General features: G+C 39.5%; 1 protein-coding gene across 1 annotated transcript in view; it reads right to left on the bottom strand.

Moving 5' to 3' along the window:
* Positions 1–16,464, bottom strand: part of DOCK4 (dedicator of cytokinesis 4) — a 306,106-nt gene that overhangs the window by 50,654 nt on the left and 238,988 nt on the right. Inside the window, exons 32-35 of the mRNA XM_065401620.1 lie at positions 15,330–15,415; positions 4,938–4,964; positions 4,675–4,770; positions 2,238–2,298 (exon numbers count right to left, since the gene is read on the bottom strand). Coding sequence (XP_065257692.1) covers positions 2,238–2,298; positions 4,675–4,770; positions 4,938–4,964; positions 15,330–15,415 — 270 coding nt within the window. The remainder of the gene's footprint in view (positions 1–2,237; positions 2,299–4,674; positions 4,771–4,937; positions 4,965–15,329; positions 15,416–16,464) is intronic.

Below are 16,464 nucleotides of genomic sequence, written 5' to 3'. Positions count from 1 at the left end.
ACACTCTTGCTGCTAAGAAAATGTTTGAAAAAATATTCCTAATCCTTCACGAAGCTGTTGAAGGAGCAAGCTTCATTAAAGGCCATCCAGTAAATTCTTGACTTTTTGCATTGCTCTGTGGTAGACATGAATTTATTTCACCCGCAACTTCTCTTGCAAGCTGAAGTGGGGTGGCTCTCATGCAGTTGAGTGACAATTTGACTTTTCAGATTAAGAGCAGAAGTGCAGGCTTCCCTCAGCAATCTTCAGAAATTCATCTTGTGTAGCATGTTAGCCTATTGTGCTGACATCTCAGGGCACTTACGCAAGCTGAAACCTTCTCTGTGGTTGGAATATAACTATACTGCACATTAGGGTGGGAACACTCATCAGAAACTTGGAAATTGGCCTTCCTGGGCACAAAAAAGAAATTTGTAGCTGTTTCCTTGTTTCACTATTCACAAAGGGAAAGGGGCAGCTGGTCAAAAACCATCAGAATTTTAGAGAACTTTGGGAGTGGAGGAGAAGGGAAATAAGTGGATTACTAATTCCTTCATCCAAGGTACAATTGACATGGCAGCACTGACTGTGTCACTGTAAGACAAAATGAGACACCTTTCCTGTGACAAGATGCTGCAGTGGACTTTCTCTAGGCAGGAACGCAGCAGATTTTGGATATTTCTTTGGAGGTGTAGGACCTAGGTTCAGTATGGACCCTGAAAGCTCAATTTCCATGCCATTTCTACCCTCCTGCAAGTCAGGTTTCTTTTCAATGGTGCCGATAAAAATGAAGTACCATTGCCTCCTGATGATTGACAGTGATTAAAATCAGCGTATTTCCCCAGTTTAACTTTGCACAGAACATCTTCTGAGAGCATCATCCATCATAGTGTTTTAAAATTTGTGTACTTTCTGCATAATAAAGGTTCACCTTTCACACTCTAAAATTAGTTAATTCTTGGGGTATGTTAGAGATGCATAGTTTTGCCTACTGATTGTTAGGCTTCAGTTGTCCCGGTGGAGGGAATCACAAAATATTTCTTAGCCTGACAAGAGATCACTACAGTTTGTGAAATCCCATTCAAGGATGCTGTTAGAGTATTCCATGTTTGTTTTGCTCTATTTTTGTGTGTGTTCATTTTATACAAATTATGGGTCATTTCTTGTAGTAAAAATTGACTTTAGAATGCAAATAACCAAATGTTTTTACTTCCTTTTAAACCAGGGTAACCTGGTAGTAAGCAAGTTGTCCTATAATCAAGTTACATATACCGTTCCTATTTTGAAAGTATTGTGCTCATATAGAAGAAATCCTTTATCGTTCAAAAACTTCTCCAGGAATAACTAATAATTAGATTAGTCTTTGTGCCCTATAATTCTCAGTTACCACTTAAAACAGCACAGTTGCATGGTTTCATAACAAAACTTGAAAATTTCTGAAGTTCACAGAAGTTCAAAGCCTCTCAATGAATCTTGGCCTAGGATCAAAACGCACCTCACTAATAGGCAATAATTAATAGAAAATAATAATAATACGGATTCACAATTTGCATAGTACATTCTTGGGATATTGGATGGTGGGAGGGTAATCTCAAACCTAAAATGAGATAAAGGCCCATCAAAAGTGAGAACAGCAGGCCCAGAGGAACATTTTCTAGTTCTATTGAGAGGGGAATTGGTAGAACAACTCCTCAAAAGATATTTTTCATATATAAGAGGTCTGTTGTTGGGAAAAGGAGAGGACAGAGGTAGGAATCCAGGTGAGTTTTGTTGTGTATTTTTAAAAAAGCCACAGAAACTAATCAGATTTACAGGAATGTACAAATCTTTGGTTTGAATTTTCTTTGAAAGTTACTTTCTAGTAAGATTTATTAAACTCCTATGAGCTGATACTAGGGGGATTCTCACTATGAACACTGAGGGAAAAGCACAAGAAAACTGTATCAACTTCATTCTGAAATATCCTGAACTTTATCCTATTCTATCAGGCTCTAGCTATTGTATCATATCAGCAACTTGTAGTCATACCATCAAATTATATTATAGTGAACTATAACAGTATGTATTTAAATATCATCCATATTTGATGGTATAAATGTATTTTCTGAATTCACTGGCATTAATTACACCTGTTGTTTGGAGTGCAGTGTGCATTGAGAAGTAGGTTAGTAAAAATATACTTCTCATACAATGTATAGATTTTTATTATGTAAGGTTAATTGCTTGAGTATAAAAGAGATAAAGGTTATTATACAAACCAACAGGCTAACAGTGCAGCCAATCTTTTTACCATCCACTTCTCCTATTTTCATGCAGTCCCTAAAAATAAAATGTAACAAAAGTCAGAACATCTGCACTGTGGGACAATACAGTTTCCCCCCTCTGAACTAGGAACACATTTCATAAAACAGAATTAAGTAGAAGCAAACTAATTAAAACAATACAGCCTCAGGGCATTCTGCACTGCCAGAAAGCAGATCCAGATGTGTTCGCCCTTATGTCTCCTTTTTCTTGCTTGCACAGGCTGTATATCCCACCTCTAGATCAAAAGTTAAGATAAAACTACTTCGGGCCGCTAATGACAACACATGAAGAAAAACAGTATAAGCGTGACAGCCTTGCATTAAAATGATGGACATTACCCCCACACAGTTACTAAGGAAAAATAAAACTGCCAGTGAATGCAGTGCTTTGAAAGGTGCTGGACTGACAATCCAGGAGATTGAAGTTCTATTTATCCACAGAAGAGATGTAGCACTGGCATTTATCTAGAAGTTAAGAGTTCAGTCTCCATGACAACTAAATCCTTCAGCTTTTCTCTTAAACTGTAAATAAGAATGACAACTGTGATAGATTTTAATGGGTGGACCTTTCCCTTAGGGTCTGGAAACACAATATCAGCCCTGGAGGTTAAGACACTGGACTGGGACTCAAGAGATCTGGGTTCAATTACTGGTTCTGTCACAGACTTCCTGGGTGATCTTGGGCAAGTCATCTTTTGTGCCTCTGTTCCCCATCTATAAAAATGAGGGTAATGATATTTCATAGACTCATAGACTCATAGACTTTAAGGTCAGAAGAGACCATTATGATCATCTAGTCTGACCTCCCGCATGATGCAGGCCACAAAATCTGACCCATCCACTCCTCGAATAATTCTCTCCCATGACTCAGCTGTTGAAGTCCCCAAATCATGATTTAAAGACTTTAAGTTGCAGAGAATCCTCCAGCAAGCGACCCCTGCCCCATGCTGCGGAGGAAGGCAAAAAACCTCCAGGGCCTCTGCCAATCTACCCTGGAGGAAAATTCCTTCCCGACCCCAAATATGGCGATCAGCAGAACCCCGAGCACGCGGGCAGGATTCTCCAGCCAGACCCACATTGACCACTGATACTAATTACCAGCGATGGCACGTTATTGACTTATTGACTAAAATCACATTATCCCATCAAACCATCCCCTCCATAAACTTATCAAGCTTAATCTTAAAGCCAGAGAGGTCTTTCGCCCCCACCGTTTCCCTCGGAAGGCTATTTCAGAACTTCACCCCTCTGACTGTTAGAAACCGTCGTCTAATTTCAAGCCTAAACTTCCTGACGGCCAGTTTATATCCATTTGTTCTCGTGTCCACATTAGTACTAAGCTGAAATAATTCCTCTCCCTCCCTGGTATTTATCCCTCTGATATATTTAAAGAGAGCAATCATATCCCCCCTCAGCCTCCTTTTGGTTAGGGTAAACAAACCGAGCTCCTCGAGTCTCCTTTCATACGACAGGTTTTCCATTCCTCGGATCATCCTAGTAGCCCTTCTCTGTACCCGTTCCAGTTTGAGTTCATCCTTCTTAAACATGGGAGACCAGAACTGCACACAGTACTCCAAATGAGGTCTCACCAGCGCCTTGTATAACGGAAGCAGCACCTCCTTATCCCTACTAGAAATACCTCGCCTAATGCATCCCAAGACCGCATTAGCTTTTTTCACGGCCACGTCGCATTGCCGACTCATAGTCATCCTGCGATCAACCAGGACTCCAAGGTCCTTCTCCTCCTCCGTTACTTCCAACCGATGCGTCCCTAGCTTATAACTAAAATTCTTATTAGTCATCCCTAAAGGCATCACCTTACACTTCTCACTATTAAATTTCATCCTATTACTATTACTCCAGTTTACCAGGTCATCCAAGTCTCCCTGCAGGATATCCTGATCCTTCTCCGAATTGGCAATACCTCCCAACTTTGTGTCATCCGCAAACTTTATCAGCCCACTTCTACATTCGGTACCGACGTCAGTAATAAATAGATTAAATAAAATCGGACCCAAAACCGAACCTTGAGGAACTCCACTGGTCACCTCCCTCCAACCTGACCCTCCTCTGTCTGTGCTATTTAGATTTATGCTCTTCAGCCAGGAATGGTCTCTTGTTATATGTACCTGTAGTGTCTACCACAATGGGCCTAATTTTGGATGGTACCTCTAGGCACTACTGAAATAATATTAATAACAATTTCACTTAGGCTGTGAAACAGCTGTTAGATGATGACTTTTGGTCACTCCCAACCCAGAAGCATATTTGAACCGGTAACCTAGTGGTGAAAGTCTCCATGTTCCAGTTATCAAAACCTGCAGGATAATTTTGTTGTCAGAACTTTGAATACTTCCATATTCTCAATATATATCATGTGACAATTGCTCACCTGTAGTCCAGTAACCTTTCCATTAGTCGAGTTACAGTGGCGATTAATGAAACACCACTTTCTCTCCACGTTTCCCGCTCAATTTTCTTCAGGAGGCTGGAAAGAACAAACCCAAAGCAAGTTCAACATTTATTTTTATCTGTCACCATGGCAACCACTTTACTTTCAACAGTATCTTAAATGCCTTGACAATGTCTGCAATATTCACAGATTTAATTTTGAACTCTTCTCACAAGCAGTACAATTTACAAACAATATCTTACCTAGGATAGGGACCAAAGAGTGGAATTCTAATCCAGGAAGCATTGACAAAGCAAATGGATTTCTAGGTTAGCCACGTCAAAACCAAAACACATACAAATATAATCAGATTTATAAAATGTATAAACATTTTAAAACCTTAATACATTCCCAGATTTATAACATTTTTTTTGTGTTCTTAGATTTCATTACATGCTAACTGCATGGGTTACATGCTAACACTTCAGAAAATAGAAAGAAACCGAAGACTAGAGCTGAGTGAATAACTGATTTTCCAGTTCGGTAGCTAAACCAAAATATATGCAAAATAATTGATTTGTTTCCAATAGAAACTGAAATTTTTTAGGTTTTCTCGATTAAATTAAAAAACAAAAACATTTAGTTCAGGTCCATTCAAAATGACATGTTCTAAATTAAATGAACATTAGAAATGAAATATTGAAATTGTTCATTTAGAAAATGTCAAAACAAACTTGACTTTTTCCAAGTTTTTCCTTTTATTTTTTTATTCAGCCAAAACTATTCACTGAATTCAACCTGAACTCACAGTTTCAGTCTCCCCAAAACTGCATTTTCTGGCAAATGTACTATTTGACTGAAAAATTTTGCTCCATTCTACTGAAGACTATCACCTAGAAAAGAACGTCGAGCATTTCAAAATTCCCTTTCAATGGGACATCCAACTTGTTAACACAGATTTTTCCTCACTCACTCTACAAGAGTTCTGCACCCACACAGTTTAACTGTAGCGTAATTGCTACAGGAAAAGCTTTTTACTGAGAGGTGGTTTTTAAAAAAATTCTCCTTTAACTTAACATTTGCCCACATACCATTTATACACTGATAGTTTCATTCCTTTAAATATTAAATAACCAAAGGATTTTGAGTGGTAAATGTACTGTGCCTAATTCTCCTCTCCCTTATACTAGGGTAAATTAGGATTACACACTGAAGTGAACAGATTTCCTGGGGTAAAAGTAATATTGTATGGGAACTGACAGAGACACTTATAATGAACAGGAGTACTTGTGGCACCTTAGAGACTAACAAATTTATTAGAGCATAAGCTTTCGTGGACTACAGCCCATATATCACACTGGTAGATGTGCAGGTGAACGAGCCCCTGATGGTATGGCTGACATGTGATATATGCCATCATGTGCCAGCAATGCCCCTCTGCCATGTACATTGGCCAAACTGGACAGTCTCTACGCAAAAGAATTAATGGACACAAATCTGACATCAGGAATCATAATACTCAAAAACCAGTGGGAGAACACTTTAACCTGTCTGGTCATTCAATGACAGACCTGCGGGTGGCTATCTTACAACAGAAAAACTTCAAGAACAGACTCCAATGAGAGACTGCTGAGCTGGAATTGATATGCAAACTAGATACAATCAATTTAGGATTGAATAAGGACTGGGAATGGCTGAGCCATTACAAACATTGAATCTATCTCCCCTTGTAAGTATTCTCACACTTCTTATCAAACTGTCTGTACTGGGCTATCTTGATTATCACTTCAAAAGTTTTTTCCCCACTTACTTAATTGGCCTCTCAGAGTTGGTAAGACAACTCCCACCTGTTCATGCTCTCTGTATGTGTGTATATATATCTCCTCAATATATGTTCCATTCTATATGCATCCGAAGAAGTGGGCTGTAGCCCACGAAAGCTTATGCTCTAATAAATTTGTTAGTCTCTAAGGTGCCACAAGTACTCCTGTTTTTTTTGCGGATACAGACTAACACGGCTGCTACTCTGAAACTTATAATGAAGGTGCCCTAATACTTTCCTTTATAAACCCCTGGTTTTGGTTGCTTATAATGCTGCCAAGTTTTAACCATTTGGAATCAAATTTTCCACATGTCCTCTCTGCCTGAAGCTAAGATTTTTTAAACTTTCAGCAAAAATTGTTCAGCCACTTCAGAGACCAGGGTTTGGGTAAAATAGGAGGTTTTGTCAATGCTAAAACATTTCCCCCAACCATTTATTTGAAGAGCTCTAGGGCCTCTGTGCTTTGGTACACAGATTGAGAATTTGGCATGATAGTGGATCCTGTCCCCATGAAAATCCATGAATATTTGGTTGAGTTAGGAGCCTCAAAAAACTGCTATTTGCACATGCTCAATAGGTAAAATCTCAGAACATTTCTATCTGCAGTGGGAAGGCGGCCAGCTCCACTCACCTTCAACTACACTGAGCATGCTCAGCCCCACAGAACTCTTGTAAACCAGCTTCACTGAGCATGGTCTCAGGCCTCATTCAAACTCCTATATACACAGTGCTCCCTATACTTTGACATAGGGGAGGGTATACAGGGCTGGGAGTTAGGAGGAGACCTACCACTGTTTGGTGCTACTTCTGTGCACTTCACAGCCCATATCATAGAGCAAGGCCTCACACCTCTATCTTAGGAGGCAGACAGGTATCATTCTCCCAATTTCAAAGAGGGGAACCTTAGAATTATAATATGGCAAATCCATGTCTCTTTCACTAGCCACACTGCTTTTCAGAATGAATGCATGGGCAAACTTAATTCTGGCATTTCCTAACTTTGGAATACTTATCTTTGCACCATAACATTCTTTTAACACCAATTTTTGTATGTAAGAAGCAAGAGGAGAATCAAGACTATTGTATAGCTAGAAGACAATACTGACCACATTTCTCTCTTCACATTGCTTTTCAACCTTACTTTAAATGAGATTATTTCAAACTGAATTTAAAAACAAGAATATTTAGTATGCTTTTAAAAACTGCAGAAGTCTAACTTTTCTAAAAAAGGATGAGTCTATTGTATATCTGACTTACATAAGTTCTCTTTTATATATATATATATATATATATATATATATATATATATATATATATATATATATATATATATATATATATATATATATATATATATATATAAATAAAGCTGTATAGTGTGTGTGTGTATATATATATATATACACACACACACACACAATACAGCTTCTACTTGAGAATGTATGAATATATTAAATGTCTTTATTCAAACAAACAAATTGCTTTCTTCAATTTGACAGCTTACTGACTCCTCTTTTGCATCATTCATCTTTCACAGATAATGCACAGAGAAAACATTCATAACAAAAGAGCCACTCAAACACATCCCCAGGCTTATAACGGCAAGATCAAGATAGAATTTGAGAGAGATGACTGGCGTTTCAGTTAAGCTTCTGTTCTCTCCTGCATGTTGTATCAGAAATTCTGTGCACACTATTTTAATACCTCTTTTATTCATAGATTCATAGATTCTAGGACTGGAAGGGACCTCGAGAGGTCATCGAGTCCAGTCCCCTGCCCGCATGGCAGGACCAAATACTGTCTAGACCATCCCTGATAGACATTTATCTAACCTACTCTTAAATATCTCCAGAGATGGAGATTCCACAACCTCCCTAGGCAATTTATTCCAGTGTTTAACCACCCTGACAGTTAGGAACTTTTTCCTAATGTCCAACCTAGACCTCCCTTGCTGCAGTTTAAGCCCATTGCTTCTTGTTCTATCCTCAGAGGCTAAGGTGAACAAGTTTTCTCCCTCCTCCTTATGACACCCTTTTAGATACCTGAAAACTGCTATCATGTCCCCTCTCAGTCTTCTCTTTTCCAAACTAAACAAACCCAATTCTTTCAGCCTTCCTTCATAGGTCATGTTCTCAAGACCTTTAATCATTCTTGTTGCTCTTCTCTGGACCCTTTCCAATTTCTCCACATCTTTCTTGAAATGCGGTGCCCAGAACTGGACACAATACTCCAGCTGAGGCCTAACCAGAGCAGAGTAGAGCGGAAGAATGACTTCTCGTGTCTTGCTCACAACACACCTGTTAATACATCCCAGAATCATGTTTGCTTTTTTTGCAACAGCATCACACTGTTGACTCATATTTAGCTTGTGGTCCACTATAACCCCTAGATCCCTTTCTGCCGTACTCCTTCCTAGACAGTCTCTTCCCATTCTGTATGTGTGAAACTGATTTTTTCTTCCTAAGTGGAGCACTTTGCATTTGTCTTTGTTAAACTTCATCCTGTTTAACTCAGACCATTTCTCCAATTTGTCCAGATCATTTTGAATTATGACCCTGTCCTCCAAAGCAGTTGCAATCCCTCCCAGTTTGGTATCATCCGCAAACTTAATAAGCGTACTTTCTATGCCAATATCTAAGTCGTTAATGAAGATATTGAACAGAGCCGGTCCCAAAACAGACCCCTGCAGAACCCCACTCGTTATGCCTTTCCAGCAGGATTGGGAACCATTAATAACAACTCTCTGAGTACGGTTATCCAGCCAGTTATGCACCCACCTTATAGTAGCCCCATCTAAATTGTATTTGCCTAATTTGTCGATAAGAATATCATGCGAGACCGTATCAAATGCCTTACTAAAGTCTAGGTATACCACATCCACAGCTTCTCCCTTATCCACAAGACTCGTTATCCTATCAAAGAAAGCTATCAGATTGGTTTGACATGATTTGTTCTTTACAAATCCATGCTGGCTGTTCCCTATCACCTTACCACCTTCCAAGTGTTTGCAGATGATTTCCTTAATTACTTGCTCCATTATCTTCCCTGGCACAGAAGTTAAACTAACTGGTCTGTAGTTTCCTGGGTTGTTTTTATTTCCCTTTTTATAGATGGGCACTATATTTGCCCTTTTCCAGTCTTCTGGAATCTCTCCCGTCTCCCATGATTTTCCAAAGATAATAGCTAGAGGCTCAGATACCTCCTCTATTAGCTCCTTGAGTATTCTAGGATGCATTTCATCAGGCCCTGGTGACTTGCAGGCATCTAACTTTTCTAAGTGATTTTTAACTTGTTCTTTTTTTATTTTATCTGCTAAACCTACCCCCTTCCCATTAGCATTCACTATGTTAGGCATTCCTTCAGACTTCTTGGTGAAGACCGAAACAAAGAAGTCATTAAGCATCTCTGCCATTTCCAAGTTTCCTGTTACTGTTTCTCCGTCTTCACTAAGCAGTGGGACTACCCTGTCTTTGGTCTTCCTCTTGCTTCTAATGTATTGATAAAAAGTCTTCTTGTTCCCCTTTATTCCCGTAGCTAGTTTGAGCTCATTTTGTGCCTTTGCCTTTCTAATCTTGCCCCTGCATTCCTGTGTTGTTTGCCTATATTCATCCTTTGTAATCTGTCCTAGTTTCCATTTTTTGTATGACTCCTTTTTATTTTTTAGATCATGCAAGATCTCGTGGTTAAGCCAAGGTGGTCTTTTGCCACATTTTCTATCTTTCCTAACCAGCGGAATAGCTTGCTTTTGGGCCCTTAATAGTGTCCCTTTGAAAAACTGCCAACTCTCCTCAGTTGTTTTTCCCCTCAGTCTTGATTCCCATGGGACCTTACCTATCAGCTCTCTGAGCTTACCAAAATCCGCCTTCCTGAAATCCATTGTCTCTATTTTGCTGTTCTCCCTTCTACCCTTCCTTAGAATTGCAAACTCTATGATTTCATGATCACTTTCACCCAAGCTGCCTTCTACTTTCAAATTCTCAACGAGTTCCTCCCTATTTGTTAAAATCAAGTCTAGAACAGCTTCCCCCCTAGTAGGTTTTTCAACCTTCTGAAATAAAAAGTTGTCTGCAATGCAGTCCAAGAATTTGTTGGATAGTCTGTGCCCCGCTGTGTTATTTTCCCAACATATATCCGGATAGTTGAAGTCCCCCATCACCACCAAATCTTGGGCTTTTTTTTCTCTGTGATCTTTTTATCACTGCTTTCCAGCCCCTCCCCATTTTTGTCTGACCTGGAGAATGCCTGCTTTCATCATTCAGTTCTTGTTAGACACTGGACTTTATGCACACAGTGTGGAAGAATGCACACAGTTCTTAATCCTGGAATTAGCTAGACTTGTACACAACCACTTTGCCATATTAAGGTCTTATTGATGAAAGAATTGATATTTCCGCACCTGATTTGGGCACTGAAGGTTAGTTGTCAGGAGTGAGCTCCTTCAGCTGAATTTGAGGATTAGCCAGCCCTGCTTCCAGGCAGATTAATGAGTTCAGGTGGGTTGTGGTAGGATGGACTGATTGACTGGCCCACCTGATTAGCTGAGGGGAGCCAGCAGCAGGCCGTTTAAGCTCAGCAGTAGCAGCAGCAGGGTTGCTGGCTGCTCAATGTGTATGCCCACAGCCACTATCACTTCTGTGCCTGCTTTGGTTCTAATCTTGCTCCTGTCCTGAATATAAGAACAGCCATACTGGGTCAGACCAATGGCTACCTAGCCCAGTATCCTGTCCTCTGACAATGGGCAGTGCCAGGTGCTTCAGAGGGAATGAACAGAATAGGGCAATTATTGAGTGATTCCCATCCCCTGTCATCCAGTCCCAGTTTCTGGCAGTCAGAGGCTTTGGGACACAGAGCATGGAGTTGTGTTCTTTACCATCTTGGCTAATAGCCATTGATGGACCTATCATCCATGAGCTTATCTAATTCTTTTTTGAACCAAGTTATACTTGGCCTTCACAACATCCCCTGGCAACGAGTTCCACAGGTTGACTGTGCATTGTGTGAAGAAATACTTCCTTATGTTTGTTTTAAACCTGCTGCCTATTAATTTTATTGGGTGACACCTGGTTCTTGTGTTATATGAAGGGGTAAATAACACTTCCCTATTCACTTTCTCCACGCTATTCATGACTTTATAGACCCCTATCATATCTCCCCTTAGTCATCTCTTTTTCAAGCTGAAATGTCCTAGTCTTTTTAATCTCTCCTCAAATGCCAGCTGTTCCACACCCCTAATTATTTTTGTTGCCCTTCTCTGTACTTTTTTCAATTGTAACATACCTGCTCCAATCCACTTTAGCCCCACTTTCCTGCTTGCTCCTGCCTATGGCTCTGACACTTGGCTTGACTCCTGATTCCTGACTCTGACCCTTGGTTCTGGTTCCTGGCTCCAGCCAGTAGGCCTGACCACTCATGCCCTGGTCGTGACAGACGTCAATCCTGCTTCAAGCTTACACTACTCAGGCTTCTCCCTCTAAATTTACTGGTTGAGCATGTGAGGCATTACTATCCGACAAGTCTCTCTCTAACGCAATAACTTCTGAATGCTGCAACAACTCAATTCCAGAATTTCAGGGTCTGTTGTAGGCATCAGTAGGTAAACCTGTTGATTTTGGTGAGATTCAGAAAACCGGAAGAGGGAAATGGGGACAGATGGAACTCCTGGCATCTGCTTAGCAGACCCAGCAACTTCAATCACTTGGTAATGGTCTATAGATCAAAGTATTGGTTGATGGTAGGCATTAACATCTTCCAGTATAGCAACACCCCATCTCAGTTCTGCCCATCAGCCTAACATAGTTTAAAATGTTGACATCCTGAATGACCAAGACAGAAAGAAAAGAAATAAGATTGGTAGGGCATAGGGAAATGAGAGGCAGGGGAAACGGGGTGGACACACAGAACTCCTGGCATGGGGAGAAAATGGGGGACTTGGTACGGGACCCTCAATTGTTTTTAATTTCAGATTAACAATTTAAAGGGAGATCAGGGGTTCTTTTTTTGGTCTGGATTATATTAGGCAGCAAATACAGCAACTGGCCCTTAATCACAACGAAACATTTACGGCTCCCCCTCTTTAGTACCATTCATTAATGACTAAGCCCTACAATTATGTCACGGAAGTCACAGAATCCGTGACTTCCAGAGACCTCCGTGACATTCTCTGCCCTGGGGCTGGAGCTATCAGCAGGCAGCCCTCAGACTGGGTGGGTCCCCGGCAGCTCCTAGCTGCTATGCAGCAGGGGGACCTTGGAGATCCCAGCTCCTGCGGGCAGGGGCGTCCCCTTGAGTGGGAGCTCCTATGGGCGGTGGGGGGACCCTGGAGCTCCCACGGGTTGTGGGGCTCCCTGCAGCTGCCCAGCCATGGTGGGCAGTGAGGGAACCTCACAGTGGCTCAGCCACGATGCGCAGCAAGGAGACTCTGCAGCGATTCAGCCGCTGGAGGGCAGGGGGAGGGCAAGGGGACCCCACAGTCCCCAGCCGCTGTGGGTGCTGGACACTCCTCCCTCCCCATTTCGTCAGGGATATTTTTAGTAAAAATCACAGACAGGTCACGGGCTTCCATGAATTTTTGTTTATTGCCCGTGACCTGTCTGTGATTTTTACTAAAAATATCCTTGACAAAATCTGAGCCTTAGTAATGACATGTTGGTGACTGTGAGACAGCTACCCTCTGGTCACTTCTAAATCTCCCTGGATGATGCCTGCCAAAAGATAAATAGCAGCAATGTTTCTTCCTTTGCATTTTATAGGATATTTCATTAGAAACATCAAAATCCCAAACATACAACATTTTAAAGATGTCCAATGACATCAATAATTTGACTATAAAAGCATGATGTGTCTTCAGTGGAAAAGTGCTTATGGATTGCTCCAAAAAATTAAGTTAACCTGGGAACGTGGAGATATACTGTTTTCTGATTCATGCTATCGAGAGAGAGAGAGAGAGAACAGGACAAACACTCAAATACTATTTAAATTGATATGCTGTGTCCAGACAATGCATGAGGATTATCTGTGTCCCCATGACTCCATACAGTCATACAACTACTAAAAATTATTAGGGGGCAATTTGAAGACTCGTATTTGATCATGTAAAATGAATGTAGTTCCATTTCCCAAAACAAAACTATGACTGCTTGAAAACTGTGCTGGTGCTTTCCACTTCCTTGAACTAATGTGCACATCATTTTATTATCACCTCAGTCTAATCATATGCGCACTATTTTTAAATCAAGGAGGCATGTGACAAAACCCTCCAATAATAGCTGCTTAAATTGATGATGGAAGAAAATCTCAGACTCCTTGACACTAAGAATCTGATCCCTTGAAATAATGACTACAAAAGCTTTTAACATTTTCAGGATTCCTTTTCTCAAATCACGTGTTACAGTAGTGTCCTCCATTTTAGATCCATATGCACCTATGCCCCTCCAGTCAGGAAAAGTACTATGAGACTTCTTAAAATTACACATAATTATTCTTAAATAACTGGGTTTAGAAAATGCTTTACCATTCTTCCACTACCTTTTTAAAATCTATCTCAAAATCAACACTCAGCTTTTTCAAGAATTATATTTCAGATACCAATATATTTTCTGAGATCACTAGAAGTCATTTCAATCAGTGAATGACACGCTTGTGCACTGGAGTAAATGCAGGCTTTATAACTTCATAAAAGAACTTCTCCTTTAATGCAGTTGTCTTAAAATCACATTACATTGTTATTAAAATCTCTGAAAATTTTCTTAGCTTTTATTATTTTTACTTGATCTATCTTAATGTTTAAAGAATGATTACTACACAAATTATCTTTTACTATACTCTTCAGCTGTAATTTCACCTGATAAACTTCTCTTTCCTTCTCTGTATGTTATGGGCAGAAGCATTTCTTTTGGTATTATAGGTTTTTCCCCCCACAATGGAATTATAGAGTATTATTTGCTTGGCATATGTACCAACAAAAAGACATAAATGCAATTGTTTTTAATTTTAGAGCAATAAAGCTAAAATATCACTTTTCCCTTCCACTTAAAAAGGATGAAACCTAATAAAGAAAAAATACTGTATGTGTAATAGCACTGGGAAATACACATATAAAATGGAATCCAGTGGAGGAATAATATATCTTGTTCTAAAGTGACTATAAATAGGTCTCCCACATAGTTGGAGTTGAAATGGGGGGGAAAAAATCAGTTCACGTTTTTGTGTCCGTGATGGTAACCAATTTCAGTCAGCAGGGATAACACATGGGCAGTCCTAGGAGTTTCATTATCAAGGAAGCATTTGTCCTCTTTCACCATTAGATTCTAATGTTATGAACCAATGACATGCCAATTATTAAAACATATGCAATATCTAAAAATCATTTGTAAAAAGATTAATCTCATATAATAATTCTAATCAGTCATTCTGTAATCCATCAGGAAATCAACAAGTGAAACATTATTTGGACAATAGCAAATTTTGATCAGTTATGAGAATGATTTAAAAAACAGCTATTTATTAAGCTCATGTTTGACAAATGCGATGTACAAAATTCATGTTCTAACTGCATCCCACCCACCTACTAAGCATCTTTGGCTTTTCTGATTTTAAAATAGTATGAATGATAATAGAGAACAGTTTATGGTATAACATAGGCACAACTAGTCATCAAAGATACAATAAGATACATTACTTTATTTAGGCAACTAGCCTTTATTTCACAGGTTTCAGAAAAGACAAAGCATTCCGAGATCACAGCTCTTTCTGCAGTTTTTGTCCACAATGATATTTAGCAGCTAATCCATCAAACTGAACAAATGAATGAATTAAAAACCAATTTATTACTCACATGCTGTTGAAGAGCTCTCGGTACGTTTCGTCACCTTTGCCTTCGGACATCAAGCTATCCAATTTGTCAATCAGTTTTGCCTCCACCTGGAACATATGCATATAAAAGGCTTCTTTGTACTTAAATTAGGTTTGAGCAAATTGAAAAAAAAAAAGGATTTTTTCTGTAAGAGGTTTTGTTAAATGGATTCCCTAGTATTATCGTTAAGAAATGTAAATTTCAGGATAGATTACTTCATCTTCTGTTATCCCTGAGGATTTTTTTGGACTAATTTAAATGAAGCAATGTGACTCTAAAACTACAGGCTGAGTAGCATTTGCTGCTGCTAAGGCAGCTATCTATTTATAGAGTCAAACAAAAAAGCATGCAGCCCAACGAGACTGCCTGAATTCTTACTGCAGGGCTGCAAGAGCAAGTCATTATTTGGACCTTAATATAAAACCAACTCTCTCTGATTCCCACATCCCACTCTTTAAATCCGGGGATTAACAGTTTGGGGCTCATAGTTACTCCTGCTGCTATTGAAAACCTACCCTGACTCCAATGTAATGTATATAGCAGATGCACTGAAATTCCGAGTCATCTGTCAAGAAGAGTTGGAGAATAAAGGTTTTATAGCTTAGAATCATTGCATAAAATATTTGTACCTGTATTGATTATTGAGAAAATGTAGACAAGGTTGCTTTGTTTATTAATACATCAAAAGAGAATAACCTCCCCTCTGGCAATAGAGATACTTAGTGACTGAAAAACTAGAGGAGAAACTAGTCTATTATTGAAGTGATCTATTAAATCATGACTCATAATTACAGTGTAGCTTTAAGCCAATGATCAATACAGAGAGAATCAGAAAGTCAGTGCTTTGCTTATGCAGAATCTGTTTTTCAGTTAGTCCTCATCAACATTTTTACAATTATTTTAACGTGTTTAAAAAATGTGACGGAAAAAAACCACTTACATCACATGCTTCTCCATTCGCATAGTTTGTTTTGTGTTTCCAAGTACTCCAACTGCTCCTACAGCTCCAACTCCAATCCTTATTATTGCCTGAAACTAATTCAAATACTTCTGCTTTGCTTCATTTGAAACAGCAGGAAGCAGAGCACAGTGAAGAGGTTTGAGGCAGCCTGAAAGA

This window comes from Emys orbicularis, chromosome 1 (genome assembly GCF_028017835.1).
Source record: "Emys orbicularis isolate rEmyOrb1 chromosome 1, rEmyOrb1.hap1, whole genome shotgun sequence".
In the NCBI taxonomy this organism is placed as follows: domain Eukaryota; kingdom Metazoa; phylum Chordata; order Testudines; family Emydidae; genus Emys; species Emys orbicularis.
The sequence above is the reverse complement of the archived record's forward strand: the minus strand, read 5'-3'. Positions and strand labels throughout refer to the sequence as shown.